General features: G+C 43.3%; 1 protein-coding gene and 1 non-coding gene across 2 annotated transcripts; both read left to right on the top strand.

Annotated features, from left to right (window-relative positions):
• The first annotated feature begins 1342 nt into the window (after positions 1-1342).
• Emc7 (ER membrane protein complex subunit 7) lies at positions 1343-13390 on the top strand. The gene is made up of 5 exons (XM_050134348.1): positions 1343-1631; positions 7527-7646; positions 10629-10767; positions 12143-12223; positions 12963-13390. The coding sequence occupies exons 1-5, from the start codon at positions 1399-1401 to the stop codon at positions 13113-13115; spliced, it is 726 nt and encodes a 241-aa protein (XP_049990305.1). The 5' UTR covers positions 1343-1398; the 3' UTR covers positions 13116-13390.
• LOC126496866 (small Cajal body-specific RNA 21) lies at positions 3581-3719 on the top strand. Its single transcript, XR_007590472.1, has one exon. It is a non-coding gene; the product is annotated as a small Cajal body-specific RNA 21 (non-coding RNA).
• Positions 13391-15246: the final 1856 nt, after the last annotated feature.

Genomic DNA, 15246 nt, shown 5'->3' with positions numbered 1-15246 from the left:
CTGTCAAGCAGCAATGGTGGTTGCCATGCGGTCCACGCCAGTGCTTGGTGCCTATGGGGGAGAGGGCATCAGATCACCTGGAACAGAAATTACAAAGCCATAGTGTGGGTTCTGGAAACTGAACCCAGGTATCCTGCAAGTGATCTTAACTGCTAACCCATCTTCCTACCCACATGTGTGTATTTTTACTATACATATTTGCTTGTAGATTATCTCTGGGCAAATAGTTACGGAAATGACAAGAGACAGAGAAGTAAGACGGGAGTCTATTCTGCATACTTAAACCTTTTGACTACTGCACCATGTGATAATGTCCAACAGATAGAGACCATTAGAAACACGTTTCTAATACCTGTTAGGGAAAAACTCCATACCAGAGAAACAGTGTATTAGTCAAAGAGAATACAGATGGATAATATATATTTTACAGTATTTAGACTTCTGCTCAGTGACTGAGGTGTTTCGGGGAAGTGAGCATCAATGCTGAAAAGAATGTTAGCAAACCACGCAGAAGACAATGAGAAAAAAAAATCAGAGCTGGGACACTCATGGTAAATAAACATTAAGGAAAAAGAAGGCTGTTCGAGTCCGCATGGTCTTAGGAAAACACTGTTTCTGATGGTTTGGCATTTGCACTCTATGCGTATTAGGTACATCACAGACCGATTATAGTGAAATCCTCACTTTCTCGGTCTTCGAGCTGTGTATGTTTAAAAAATCAATGCAAAATTATAAAATGGAATGAAAATAAACGTTCTCCACGTACTTCTTAAACACCAAGTCCTTTGTATATAAAAAGTATTTTTTTTTTCCTTTTCAGCCCAAATGCCTGCATTTCCACTCTCCGTCGGAAGCTTAGAGCTTTTGCATGTGTTTTCAATTTCTCTAACTTTTCTGCGGAGACCGAGTGCACAAGGGAAAAAGCACACCTTGCCCTAAATCTTTTACAGAGATCTGTGGTACAAATGAGAAAGAATATCTGGAGCTAGAGAGAACTTCAAGAAAATGATAAGAGTAGATAGATGTCTGACGTGTTAGCTACAGACCCAGCACTCAACACTTTAGACCCTAGTCGTTCTCCTAACCCCTTACTTCTCTGAGGGCTCGTGCATCTGCAGATGCCACAACAACACACACTCAGCCACCGGTAGTCCTGGGCGGCCGCAGACGCGCTTCGCCGCCTTTTAAGCCGGAGCCCTGGGGGCGAGCCTGGCGTCGCTCTCGTCCCTTCTCCTGATTGGCGGCGTCTAAGCTTCTCTCCCAGGCCGGGCACAGCTCGCGGCTGGATCCGGCTCGCGGTGATGACGACATCATTCAGCGACGGCGGCCGCCGCCGCGGAGCCCGTACGGCGGGGGAGGGCTTCCGGGCCGTGGGCCTGACTCCACAGAGCTGCTGTCATGGCGGGTGCTCTGTGGGGCTTCTTTTCCATCCTGCTGCTGTTCCTCTCAGGAGATGCCTTCAGCTCGGAGGTGCTCGGGGCTGCTGCCGAGGGCCCGGGAGGGGGCGGGGTCGGCCCGGGAGATCGCTTCAAGATCGAGGGACGCGCGGTCGTTCCAGGGGTGAAGCCTCAGGACTGGATCTCCGCGGCCCGAGTGCTGGTAGACGGAGAAGAGCACGTCGGCTTCCTTAAGTGAGCATCCTGAGGGCAGCGGGAAAGCGGTTGGGTGGACGCTGGAAGGGTATCCAGCTAGGACAGCGCAGTGTCAGGACCGACAGCGTAGCTGTCACCAACTGAAGGTACAGGTGCCACTAACGGTCTGTGCTGGGAGTCTGTGCAGTCAGATACTTCAGCAACGAGGACGGAGGGCAGTGGCCCCAGGCCCGAAACAGTGGGGTCATTCATTTGTAGCCCCGTTTTGCCCCCTTGTGTGGGCTCATTTTGTCCCCTGTGGGGCGGATGACACTTGAGCCCAAGGGACTGGTGCGCCCTGGTTTGTTTGTTGGATATTTTGCACCTTTGCATCTTGTCTAGTTTCTCTGGGACCTAGTTGCTTTTTCCTTGTCGGTCTTCTGGTGGCTTGGTGTTGTGTAGAAAGATGTTAAACAAGTGGGAATTAGCAAAGCCCAAAGGGCTCCCGGCGGTGACATAAGCCTGGAAGGCTGATGTTCCTGCTTCTAAAATTAATGGGCCCTGAAGTCCCTAATCAAAGAGCTTTTTCCCCCTTGGCCCGAGGTTGCGATTATTGTTCTTTTTACATTTGACTACGTCGAGGGATTTGCGATAGCGCGGTTGTCGTCTGTGTCAGACTCAGGTCTTTCAAAATTCCTTACACATACCTCTTCTTGTTCTTAGGAGAAATGGGATTTTCTGGGAAGGTGGGGTGAATTTATTAGTGATTTGGCTCGTCAGAAGTCTGTTTTCATCCCCATAGGCATGAATATGATGTTTGAAATTTTGCCACCAGAATTAGGGGCTGAAATTATGACTGAAAGAAGATATTTCTTTGCTGGCTTTGTATATTAACTTGTGATATCTGAAAACCGTACATCTTAAATGTGGACATTTAAGTTTGAATTGCAGATTTCTGCAGATTGTTGAAGTACCCTCGCGGGAAATTCAAACTCACATTAATAAATAACTACAAATTGACAACTTTTTTTTTTTAGTTTTTGTGTGTGTTTTGTTTGTTTGTTTTTGAGACAAGGTTTCTCTGTAGCTTTGGAACCTGTCCTGGAACTAGCTCTTGTAGACCAGGCTGGCCTCGAACTCACAGAAATCTGCCTGTTTCTGCCTCCCGAGTGCTGGGTTTAAAGTGGCACTAGGGTATTGTTTAGAGTTTATCCTAATTAATGATGCATTAATAATAACCCCCCCCCCCCCGTGGTAGTGGTGCACACCTTTAATCCCAGCGCTTGGGAGGCAGAGGCAGGTGAATCCCTGTGAGTTCCAGGACAGCCAAGGCTATACAAAGAGACCCTGTCTTGAACCCCTCCTAAAAAAAACCCAACAAAACAAAACAAACAAACAAATAATCATAGTAATAATAAAATCTCATTAAGTTTTGAAAGATAAGGCTTAATTGAGAATTTAACTTCTGCAGTGTATAGCACTTTTGAAAACCACTTATTTTTATTTTGAAATTATTTTTAAAATTAATATATGTTGTCATATATTATTAGTCATGCCTGGTGACACATGCCTATCATCCTGGCTACTCCAGAAGCGGACGCAGAAGGATAGGAGTTGAAGGACATCAGGAGCAATTTAGTTGAGACCCTATCTCAAATAAGAAAAGCACAAAAGCTGGCTGGCGATAGTTTTGTGGTGGAGCCGGAGTCACTCTCAAGTGTAAATAAATCAATGTTTATTGTGGAAAATATAAAAAGACATTTTCTTTTAAAAGGTTGCAATGAGCTGGGTGGTGGTGGCACACGCCTTTAGCCTTTAATCCCAGCACTTGGGAGGCAGAGGCAGGCAGATCTCTGTGAGTTCAAGGCCAGCCTAGTCTACAAGAGCTAGTTCCAGGACAGGAACCAAAAAAAGCCCTGTCTCGAAAAATCAAAGAAAAAAAAAAGGTTGCAATGAACGATAACAGCCCTTAAAGTTTTATGACTTGTTTTTAAGGATAAAGCACATCCAGGCTCGATTTCCCAGGATGTGGGCTCAGCCTACCCCACTTCCCCTCAGCAGAGCCTAGAATAAAGGGGCCAGGCTTCGCCCTCGTGGGAGGGGTGTTTGAGGAAGGAGCCTCACCCAGGCTAGCCTGGCCTCACATTTACTTGCCCATGATAACTTGGCAGGAGGAGCTGGCGAACAGGATGAAAAACCGACTGATGGGGCGGGGTGGGGGTGGGGGATTAACACACATAAGACATTGTAATTTTCATTTAACATTTATTTTAAAATGTTACACTACTTTGGTTTGTTGTTGTTGTTGTTGTTGTTGTTTGTTTGTTTGTTTTGGCTTTTTGACATAGGGTTTCTCTGTGTATCCCTGGCTCCCCTAAAATTTACTCTGTAGATCAGGCTATCTTCCAAACTCAGAGATCTGAATTCCTCTGCCACCTGAGTGCTGGGGTTAAAGGAGTGCACCACCACCACCTGGCTTCTACCCTATGCTCTTGTATTCATATAGAAGGGTTGAGAATTTATATGATTTTTATGGTAATAGTCTTGTTGTAAATAGGATAGGTGATTTGTCTGACAGCTGTTTTGACTAGCCAGTGTACAAGTTTGACTATAGTTTTGGCTTGTGGGGAAGTGGCTTGGGACTTTGCTAATGGAGATGAGAGGAGCTGGGGTTGAAGAGCATGCAAGCCTGTTTTTATATTGTAAACGTGTATATAAACCACAACTCACTTATCCAGTCTTCTAATTTTGAACTATTAGGTAGGTGTCAGTGTAATGATTGTTCTGTCTCTTTAAGAGACAAGCCACGCCTACTCCCTCCCCCATCCCCTGAGGCAAGCTGATCTTCAGCTTCCAGCCTCTTTTCTGGCTCCCTCTTGGAGAGGCAGCTCCAGTCTCTTCTCTTCTCTCTCTCTCTCTCTCTCTCTCTCTCTCTCTCTCTCTCTCTCTCTCCCTCCCTCCCTCCCTCCTTCCCTCCCTACCTCCCTTCCTCCCTCCTTCTCTCCCCATTCTCGTTCCCTCCCTCCCTCCCTCCCTCCCCTCCCTTCCTCCCTCCTTCTCTCCCTATTCTCGTTCCCTCTCTCCCTCCCTCCCTCCCTCCTTCCCTCCCTCCCTCCCCTCCCCTCCCCTCCCCTTCTCCCCTCCCTTCCATAACCACAAAATAAATATCCAACCTTGCTCTACATGGTGTGCTTATCCATATCCATCTGTCTCTCGCTTGCTGCTGCCACATGCATGGCTTGCCTCCTTGCAGACCTGCTGTGTGGTCTCCTGCACCGTCCCTGCCTGGGACTGGCTGTTCTCAGGACCTGCTGCCCCCTGCCTGCAACCGCTTGGGGACCTGCAGAGTTTATGCTGCCTGCCGCCACCAGGGATCTGCAGCAATTTTTATTAATCCATTAAGTCAGTTTTTTGTTTTGGTTTTGTTTTGATAATGTGAGATTATATACTCCTTATTTTTGAATCTTTTTATTGTGTAGTTTCACTGTGTGGTTCATACTGTCTTCACACTGATGGCCTCCTGGATTCCCACCTGATTACAGGTGTCGGCTATCACGCCTAGCTTAGCTTTTTCTTTGGATGATCCTGATACTGTTTGTGTTGAACAGCCATCACTCATTTTTTTCCTCTTTGCTCAGAAGAAAAACATGTTTTGAAATTGATTCTGTCAGGGTCCGTCAAGAAGCAGAAGATGACTAGATGTGATGCTTACACTTTATGTCCTAGCTCTTGGAAGAGTGGGACACTAGCATTGTGAGTCTGAGGCCATTCCACGTTGTATGGCAAGACTTTGCCTCCAAAAGCAAAAGAGCAGAATATGCATGAAAATTAGAATGGTTCACATAGAGTTCAATCATCAAAGTATAGAGGAACAGTCCAGAGTATACACTACCTGGAGCTTCCAGCCTCAACACTGTTTACCCAATAGTACAATGAAAGCAAAACATAACTGTTGCCACCTCTAAGCTGGAGGGAAGTGGGGAGGGGAAGAGGCTACTGGAGACTTGGAAGTGTGTGTAGGGTAAGGCAACTCGTGTGTAGCCATGATCCTGAGCAGAGACAGAGATGGTCTGTCCATGGAAAACCTGTGGAAAAAATACACTAAAGTAATTTTCTTCCTTTCTCATAGACGTGAAAAGAAAAGTAGAGAGGGGGTCTGGGAGCTGTGAGGGTGATATGGCCGTGACGGCTGTCACCTCATTGATTTGGCTAGATAAATGTCTCCTAATTCCAACCACCCCACATGCATCCTTCCTGAAGCTGCTAGACTCTCCAAAAACCTTTCAAGGTACATTTGAAAGTAGGTCTGAGGTTAGACAGGTGTCCTGCTGAGGAATAAGGCATTTCAATGCTTATATTTCAGCTCTGCTTTACCTTGGTATATTCTTCAATGACAGGAAACACTTTTCATCGTAATTTTCTATGTCTTTTTTCCTTGAAAAAGCAGTTTTTCACTTTCTAGACAGGTTAATTTTGACTTGCAAAAATAAATTACCAGCTTTTGGTTGGGTAATTGTTTTTTTAACAAGTAGGATTAGAGGAAATAAAGGAAGAAAAGATGGATGGATTTAACACTAAATTGTAGGTTTCTGCATAACCAGCTAAAAAGTAACTAAAGTAAATGGGACTGTTTATAATAAATGGAAGTTACTATTGAAATATGCTTGTATGAAAAAGAAAGTCAACAAATACAAATTAAAACTAAAACAGAATGCTTTTTAAAATAAGCATAATGTATTGAAGGAATTTAATAAAGCTGGGACCCTCCTACTGATAGCTTTTCTTCAGTGACGTCAAGGCTGCAGAGTAGTAGCTGCTCTTTGTCGCTGTCCTCCTGCCTGCTGTAGGAGGCTTAGGCTTGTCCATGCCTAGAAACTCTGAAAATACTAGAATGTAAATTGCAGAACCAACTTTTGTCATTTTCTGTTTATTTAGGAGGAGGGGCAGAAACTATGTAGGCCAAGCTGGCCATGATCCTCCTGCCTCAGTCTTCTGCGTTTTATGATTACAGGTGTAAGTCATTGTACCTGTATTTTCTGTTTGCCTCTAATTGCTTATGTGTTTGTTTGAGACAGGATTTTCCACTGCATGTAGTCCAAGATACCTTAAAACTTACTCCGTAGCCCAGGCTGGCATTGAACCCATGATGATCCTTCTGCTTAAGTCTCCCAGGTGCAAGAATCTGCTTTTCTTCTGATGTTTTTCGAGAACTATTTGGGAAATGAACAAGTGCTTTCAAACGGGAGAGACTGCCGGTGTTGGTGGCCCACACCTTTATTTTATTTTATTTTATTTTATTTTATTTTATTTTATTTTATGATGTGGGAGTGATTTCTTATTAATAAAGAAACTGCCTAGGCCCCTTGATAGGCCAACCCAAAGGTGGGTGGAGTAAACAGAAGAGAATGCTGGGAGAAAGAAGCTTAGTCAGGAGTCACCATGATTCTCCCACTCCAGACAGACGCAGGTTAAGATCTTCCCTGGTAAGCCACCTCGTGGGCTACACAGAATATTAGAAATGGGTTAGAACAATATGTAAGAGCTAACCAATAAGAGGCTACAGATAACGGGCCAGGCAGTGTTTAAAAGAATACAGTTTCCGTGTAATTATTTCGGGCATAACCTAGCCATGCGGGCGGCCGGGTGCGGGGACGCAGCCCCACCGCTCCTATCTCTACAATTTTATTTGAGACAGTGTTTCCCTGTAGCTTGTTTCTTGTAGACCAGGCTGGCCCTGAACTCACAGAGATCTGCTTGCCTCTGCCTCAGGTAGGCAGATCTCTGTGAGTTCAAGACCAGCCTGGTCTACAGAATGAGTTCCAGGACAACTCGGGCTGTTAACACAGAAACCCTGTCTCAAAACAAAATAAAACAAAACAAACAAATTAAAAAAAAAAACAGGAAGAGACTAAGGTGCTGATGAGAAGTGACTAAGTGTGACTTTCCTTTTTCCAGGACAGATGGGAGCTTCGTGGTTCATGACATTCCCTCTGGCTCTTACGTAGTGGAAGTTATCTCCCCAGCTTACAAGTTTGATCCTGTGCGAGTTGATATCACTTCAAAAGGAAAAATGAGGTGAGGATACATGATTTCTTTTTATTAAAGTCTAGTCTAATTGTTATATATTACTTTTGGAATTTACAGTGAAGGTTGAGTGTTTCTTATTTAAACCATAGCTGCTTCTTAAAATGTTTATGTTGAGATTATGAAGTTGGATTTTTTTTTTCCCCTCTGAATGAATGCTTCTAATATGGTAAACCCCTTCCATAATTGTATAGAGTGAAGGTAAAATTATTTGCTGTAGGAAAAAAGTACTGTGAAAATTATAATTGAAATTTGATTTTTAAATTTGAGAATTACTTATTTTTTTTTTAAATTTGAGATGCTACTCCTGACATGTCATTGAAATATTTTGATAATCCTTCTATTTACTACAAAGTTGATCTAGGGGTTTCTATAGCTTCTCCTTTATATACTACAATTTTCAGTAAAGAAATTATCAAATATAGTTGTGTTGATGTGAAAGTGGGGATCTTGATAAAAGTGGAAAGAAGGGCCCGTGAGGTGTCACAGTGGTCAGAGCACAGGCCATGAAGCCTCACGACCAGAGTTTGATCTCTAGGACCCACATGATGGAAGGAGAGGACTAGCTCCTGTTGTCCTCTGACCTCTACAAGTGCACAGTGGCACCTATGTGCCCTCCCCCCCCCACAAACACACTAAATAGGTAAAAAAATGTGTTACCTGGGGTATGAATTTATTTCTTCTCACACAATCTAGGAGCTTCCAAGCTGAAGACTGAAGATGACCCTGGGTTGGCATAACTAGAATAGTAGCATGTGTAAATGCTTGACTCTCCGGAAGGGGATGCCCTCTCATGTGTTTATGTTCAGAGAAATATTTCTGTTTGCTCAAACTACTCTAGAAATTCAGAGTAAATAAAGTCTGCTTTTCTTACAAAATACCCACGGAAACAGTGTTTCTTGAGCCAGCCCGTGAAACAGGCCTCTAGAAAGTTAAGATAGTATAGGTACTAGATATAGGCTAAAATAGTTTAAAAGTATATTTAAAGTGAATAAAGAAAAGAAAGACTTGCTATCTGTTGTTCTCATTGTAAAAGTTACTGTGTATAAATTTGTAACTTTGTCTTAATTAAAACGCTAGTCTTTATAGGATTAAAAAAAGAAATAGAAGATTTCCTGTTAACACAAGTGATGTATCAAAGTAGGCAATAGATATCTGAAAAAAGATAAGATAGGATTTCTACAATAAATACAGGCATTGAGGTGGAAGATCAATGGATGTGTAAAACAACAGAAGAGATATCTGATGAACTGGAAAACATAGTAAAATAAACAATCCGAACTACAGCACAGATAAAGAAATGAATAATAAATCGGGTGGTGGTGGCGCACACCTTTAATCCCAGCACACAGGAGGCAGAGGCAGGTGGATCTCTGTAAGTTTAAGGTCAGCCTGGTCTACAAGAGTTAGTTTCCAGGACAGGCTCCAAAGCTACAGAGATAACCTGTCTCGGGGGAAAAAAAAAAATCAAACCAAACCAAAACAACAACAACAAAACAACAAGAAATGAACAATAGCCACAAGGTGGTCCCCCCAATATATCTTGGTAAAAATAAGATATTACCAACGTGTGTGTGTGGGTTTTTTGTTTTGTTTTGTTTTTGTTTTTTTTTTTTTTTGGTTTTTTTGAGACAGGGTTTCTCTGTGGCTTTGGAGCCTGTCCTGGAACTAGCTCTGTAGACCAGGCTGGTCTCGAACTCACAGAGATCTGCCTGCTTCTGCCTCCCGAGTGCTGGGATTAAAGGTGTGCGCCACCACCGCCCGGCTACCAATGTGTTTTTTATGGCTTTCTTGAATCATATATTTTCCCTATAAAATAACCTTAAACATTGGGTATATCCTGTAGTGTATATCTTAGATCATCAAAATTATGTAAGCCAATACTTTTGTGTGTCTGATACAGGCCTTTAATCCCAGCACTCTGGAGGCAGAGGAGGCTGGATATCTGAGTTCAAGGCCAGCCTGGTCTATAGAGTGAGTTCTAGAACAGCCAGGGATGCACGAGATATCCTGTCTTCTTAAATAAATTTCTTACTATGTGTATGAAAGGTCTTTAAAGTGAGAAAGATTCTAAAATAATTGGGGGCCGGGGAAGCGTTTCTTTTATTTTTTCTGTCTTTTTTTCCCCATTGGCGACAAAGTCTCTTAAAGCCCAGGCAAACTTCCAGCTCCCTGTATAGCTGAATTTGGCTTTGAACTCCTGACCCTTCTACTTCCCAGTCCTAGGATTACATAGATTTGATACCACACCCAGATTTAAAATAACTAACTTGATATAAAAAGTAGGTAAGGAGTTACATGGACCTCAAGAATAAGAAGTGATGTAGCTAGAAGACCCCAAATCTGGTTCCTGTGTACCTTACTTTAGACACTCTTTTTTTTTCGGGGGGAGGGGTTTCAAGACAGGGTTTCACAGTAGCTGTGGAGCCTATCCTGGAACTAGCTCTTGTAGTCCAGGTTGGCCTCGAACTCAGAGATCCACCTGCCTCTGTCTCCTGTGTGCGCCAACACCACCTGGCTAGACAGACACTTTGATCGGACTTTCACAATCAAAAGTTTACATGTGGAGTTGGAGAGATGACTCAGCAGTTAAAAGCCCTGGCTGTTCTTGCTAAGGACCCAGCTTTAATTCTCAACACCAACATGCCAGTTCACAGCCATCTCTAACTCCAGTTCCAGGGTGTCCAAGCTCTCTTCTAGCATGCTTGGATCCTGCATACACATGGTGTACAGACATATATGGAGGCAAACCACCCATAACATAAAAATAAGTAGGTAATTAAAAAAAATGCTTAGATCCTGAAGTGCTTTGGAAAAGCTGAAGGTAAGTATAAGGCATTGTTAACATAAGCAATTGTTTTTTGTTTATTTTGCTTCATTTATGTGTATATTTTCTTTTGCAGTAGCTTGGGACTGCACATGCTAGATAAATGTCATGTTTTTCATAGAATTCATGTTTTCTTGTTTCCTTAGAGCAAGATATGTGAATTACATCAAAACATCAGAAGTGGTCAGATTACCCTATCCTCTCCAAATGAAATCTTCAGGTCCACCTTCTTACTTCATTAAGAGGGAATCATGGGGCTGGACAGACTTTCTGATGAACCCAATGGTATGTGTAGAGCATTGTACTAATCCCTGGTTAAGGGTGAAATTGGAAAATATAGTCCTTAGAAACAGATAAGGAAAGGAATATGAGAATTCTACTGTGTATTTCATAATAAATGTGCAACTGAAATAAATATTGAGGGAGATATCACTATAACACTGCAGGTCAAGAGGCAGCAGTGGGTAGCGGGTCCTGAGAGCAGCCAGTCCTAGGCATGAAACCCGCCACAGGTCTGGTCTGCAAAGGCAGCTGGTCCCAGGCAGTGAGCCACGTGACGGTGGTGGCAAGAGACAGATGGATAGGCACGCTATGCAGAGTGAGTTTGGATATTTATTTAGTGGGTTATGGAAGTGTGGAAGGGAAGGGGGAGAAGGAGAAGAGGAGAGAGAGAGAGAAGGGGGGGAGAGAGAAGGGAGAGTTGGAAGAGGGAGAAGCTGTCTTTGAGAGGGAGATGGAAAAAGGAAAAGACTCAGGCTGCAAGCAGGAAGGAAGATCTGCCTGCCTCAGGGGACAGGAGAGGGAGTGGGCATGGCTTGTCAAAGAGACAGGACAGACCATTACATTCATGAGATCAGATAGAATGAGAATATTACTAAATTGTATATGGAGCTAACCTATCCATTCTACCTATTTGCCGATTGTTAAATGTGCGGTCACTTATTAACCAGCTCATGTTGATGGCACATGTAATGTTTTATTATTGAGGCAGAGTCTAGTGGATCCCAGGCTGAGGATGGCAGTGAACTTCAGATTCTCCTGCCTTTACTTCTCAAGTGCTAGTGCTACAGGGGTGCACTACATCACTGGTTGTTTTATGAAGTGCTGCACTCTACCAAATGAACTGTCTCCAGAAAGGAAGTAGGGCTTTCTTTCTCTTTTTTAAAACTAGGGTAGTAAACAGAGAAATTATCTTGGAGTTTTTTTTTTGTTTGTTTGTTTGTTTGTTTTTTCGAGACAGGGTTTCTCTGTGGTTTTGGAGCCTGTCCTGGAACTAACTCTTGTAGACCAGACTGGCCTCAAACTCACAGAGATCCGCCTGCCTCTGCCTCCCGAGTGTTGGGATTAAAGGCGTGCGCCACCACCACCCGGCAAGGCAATTTTTTTAAAGGTTTATTTATTAAGCATACAATATACTGCTGGCAAGGAAAGCACCAGGTCTCATTACAGATGGTTGTAAGTCACCATGTGGTTGCTGGGAATCGAACTCGGGACCTCTGGAAGCCATCTCTCCAGCCCCCTGTTAAGGAAATTTTGATACATTTTGATACATTTTGTTCTATGTACTTACTTGAATATTGTCACTAGTTATTAAAAACGGGTTTTGTTTCACAAGCTAAAGTGGAAGAAAAGGTTTCTGATTTTTTTTTTTATTCTGCAGGTTATGATGATGGTTCTTCCATTATTGATATTTGTGCTTCTGCCTAAAGTGGTCAACACAAGTGATCCTGACATGAGACGGGTAAGCTGACTGCCCAGCTATGGACTTTTGAGTTATACTGTGCCTCTTTTTTTAATGACATTTTGAAGTTGTGTATATTTGTACCCACATGGTGTGTGTGTGTGTGTGTGCGCGCGTGTGCGCGCGCGCGCGTGCCTGCGCGCGCGTGTGCGCGATGCGCATGCTCTCACAGGCACTGGGGAGTAAACCCATGGCCTTGCACATTTTGCCAAGTGCTCTACCACTGAAACAGAGCAACATTCTTAGTGCCAGTTTTTAAATCTAGCTTGAGGAAGAATCTCAGTAAGTTATCAAAGGTGGCCTTGAGCTGTCCTTCTTCTGCCTCAGCTTGGCGGGCTGTCATGTAGTCATATTCTGGTTCTTGTTTCACTGCAGCTGAGAACTGCGTGGAACTACATGGGAACTTATCCTAGTTCCCATGGCAATTTCTCTTAAGAGTTTGTATAAACGCAGCGATATGTTTTCTTGTGTTCCGCTAGCTGTTTCCACTGGATAAGATAAATTCAGTTGGTCGTCTTAGTGAATGCCAATGTCTTTTCATATAGCTAAAACATTGTGCTTATCTTGGTCTTTTTGTGTGCCTTGCTTGTTACACAGTTGAAGTGCATAATAACTTTGATATGCCTAATCGAGGTATTTTGATCCTTTAACCTCTTTTGTGAGTGTGTTCATACATCCAAATGATTCGGGTAGATCCAGGGAGGATGCCTCTCATACTTGGTACTTTCTCTTCCTGCAGGAGATGGAGCAGTCAATGAACATGTTGAATTCCAACCACGAATTGCCTGATGTCTCAGAGTTCATGACAAGACTCTTCTCTTCAAAATCCTCTGGCAAATCCAGTAGTGGCAGCAGTAAAACAGGCAAAAGTGGAGCTGGCAAAAGGAGGTAGTCAGGCCCGCAGCTGCCGTAGCACAAACTTGCCTACACCAGGTGGCGTCCGGTCCTGAGGAAACCCGTGTGAAGCGACTACTGTAAACTGAGTCATCCTGAAAGTTGATCTCGTACAACTGTTGTCTATGTTGATTTCTTAACACATGTTTTGTACTTGGTACACAAGAAAACCCAACTTTCATCCTTTGTCTGTATGAGGTCAATATTAATGTCACTGAATTAATTACAGTGTCCTATAGAGAATGACATTAATAAATTATATGAAGTACTATACATTATGTATATTAAAGAAGTCTTAATCCAGAGATAAAAAAATTATCTTCTGTCATTCTTTACTACTTTCCTTTTTCTGGACAGTTTTCTCCTTTCATTATCTGAGCTTTGCTTTTAAAAAGACATGCTTACTACATACACCGTGTTTTTATGTATGTGCCCATATGTTTCAAAGTTTCCACCCTAAGACAGGCCTGATGGCTCACAGTTGGAATCCTAGCACTGAAATGCTGATGCAGGAGGATTGCCTTGAAATTGAGGCCAGCCTGGGCTACAGAGTAAGACTGCTTTTCAAAAATAAAATCCCAAGACCTACACTCACAGTGAACATTCCCTGGTTATGAGGTGGCATGGCATGTTCCTGATGTAGTTATTTTATTATTTTTAATTTTAATTTATGTGGGTCAGTATAGAGCCTGCCACTAGTTCTACATTCTGTTTTCTGGCCTTGGTATTCATTTCACAAGTTTTGTCTATCAGCTGTGTGCTGGGGTCTGTAGTAGAATACAGAGATGGATAATAACCCAGCACTTGTCTCAGAGTGAGACAGAGCCTATCAGAGTGGCCAGGGGAAAGCAGTCCAGCCAGAAGCAGTGCCTCCCCACCTAAAGATGGAAAACCAACCTTAGTGTCACAGGGACACAGATCAGGTGTTTTTTTTTTTTTTTTGTTGTTGTTTTTTTTTTTTTTTTTCCAAGACAGGGTTTTTCTTTGGAGCCTGTCCTGAAACTAGCTCTTGTAGATCAGGCTGGCCTCAAACTCATAGAGATCTGCCTGCCTCTGCCTCCTGAGTGCTGGGATTAAAGGCTAACAGTCTAGCTTCAAATCTTTGATGCAGTCCAGCGGGGCCGATAGCGTAGAGACAGCTTTTCTTTATCTGCATCCTCTTTGGAATCGGTTGGAAAGAACAGGCCTGCCCTTGTGCAAGGCCTCCTAGAGATTGTCCTTGTTTATATTGTTGAGGTGAGCAGGCCTGCTTTTCGTCCCACCCGGCTTCTGCACAGCTAGCTTAGCCCCAGAATAATTACACGGAAACTGTATTAATTTAAACACTACATGGCCCTGCCTGGCCCATTAGTTCCAGCCTCTTATTGGCTAATTCTCACATCTTGTTTTAACCCATATTTAGTAATCTGTGTAGCACCACGAGGTGGTGGCTTACCAGGAAAGATCTTAACCTGCGTCCATCTTGGGTCGGAGAATCTTGGCGTCTGCCCCACTGCCTCTTCCTCCCAGCATTCTGTTCTGTCTTCCCTGCCTACCTATGTTCTGACCTATCAGGCCAAGCAGTTTTCTTTTTTAATTAACCAATGAAGGCAACAGATAGAAGACCCTCCTACATCACTTGTTCCTGGTAGATGGGTAGCCTTCCTGCCTGACACAGCAGCTCCCATCCTGATGGGTTTTCCTGTTTGTATTGCTGCAACGTATAGACCTGTAACGGCATAGGTGACTATGCACTTGCCTTTGAAGGTAGGCTGGCTGAATTCTACAGACAACTCTTCATCTCTGTCATGCTGCCTGACTTCTGTGAGTTGTGTGGGGTCCCTGCAGACATCGGGGCCAGCAATGTGTTGATCCTTGTGAGACAAGAAGGAAATCTGGTTCAACACAACTCAGTAGCTGGTGTTGGTTCAAACTTGTAGAGTCTGACACCAGGCAGTTTATTTAAGACATATTTAAGTATGCTACAGTTTGGAAGAAAAGCTTCCTAGTGTAACACAATCCTGTGTGCACCAGAAGCCATAATTATGCAGAAACTCTTCTCAAAATACATATCACTTCTTTCATGAAGGTTGATTTTAGAGATATGTGTTATCTTAAGGGCCTAGGGGAGGGTCTGGTGTGGTCTCCAT

The sequence above is a fragment of the Alexandromys fortis genome, unplaced genomic scaffold (assembly GCF_014885135.2).
Source record: "Alexandromys fortis isolate MF-2015 unplaced genomic scaffold, M_Fortis_MF-2015_v1.1 scaffold_6, whole genome shotgun sequence".
Lineage (NCBI taxonomy): Eukaryota > Metazoa > Chordata > Mammalia > Rodentia > Cricetidae > Alexandromys > Alexandromys fortis.
The sequence above is the reverse complement of the archived record's forward strand: the minus strand, read 5'-3'. Positions and strand labels throughout refer to the sequence as shown.

Bases quoted from the DNA above. Each gene is read 5' to 3' on its own strand.
- Emc7 (XM_050134348.1), top strand. From the start codon at position 1,399: ATGGCGGGTGCTCTGTGGGGCTTCTTTTCCATCCTGCTGCTGTTCCTC. The intron at 7,647-10,628 runs GTGAGGATACAT...TTGTTTCCTTAG, and splicing joins ACTTCAAAAGGAAAAATGAG to AGCAAGATATGTGAATTACA. The intron at 12,224-12,962 runs GTAAGCTGACTG...CTCTTCCTGCAG, and splicing joins GTGATCCTGACATGAGACGG to GAGATGGAGCAGTCAATGAA.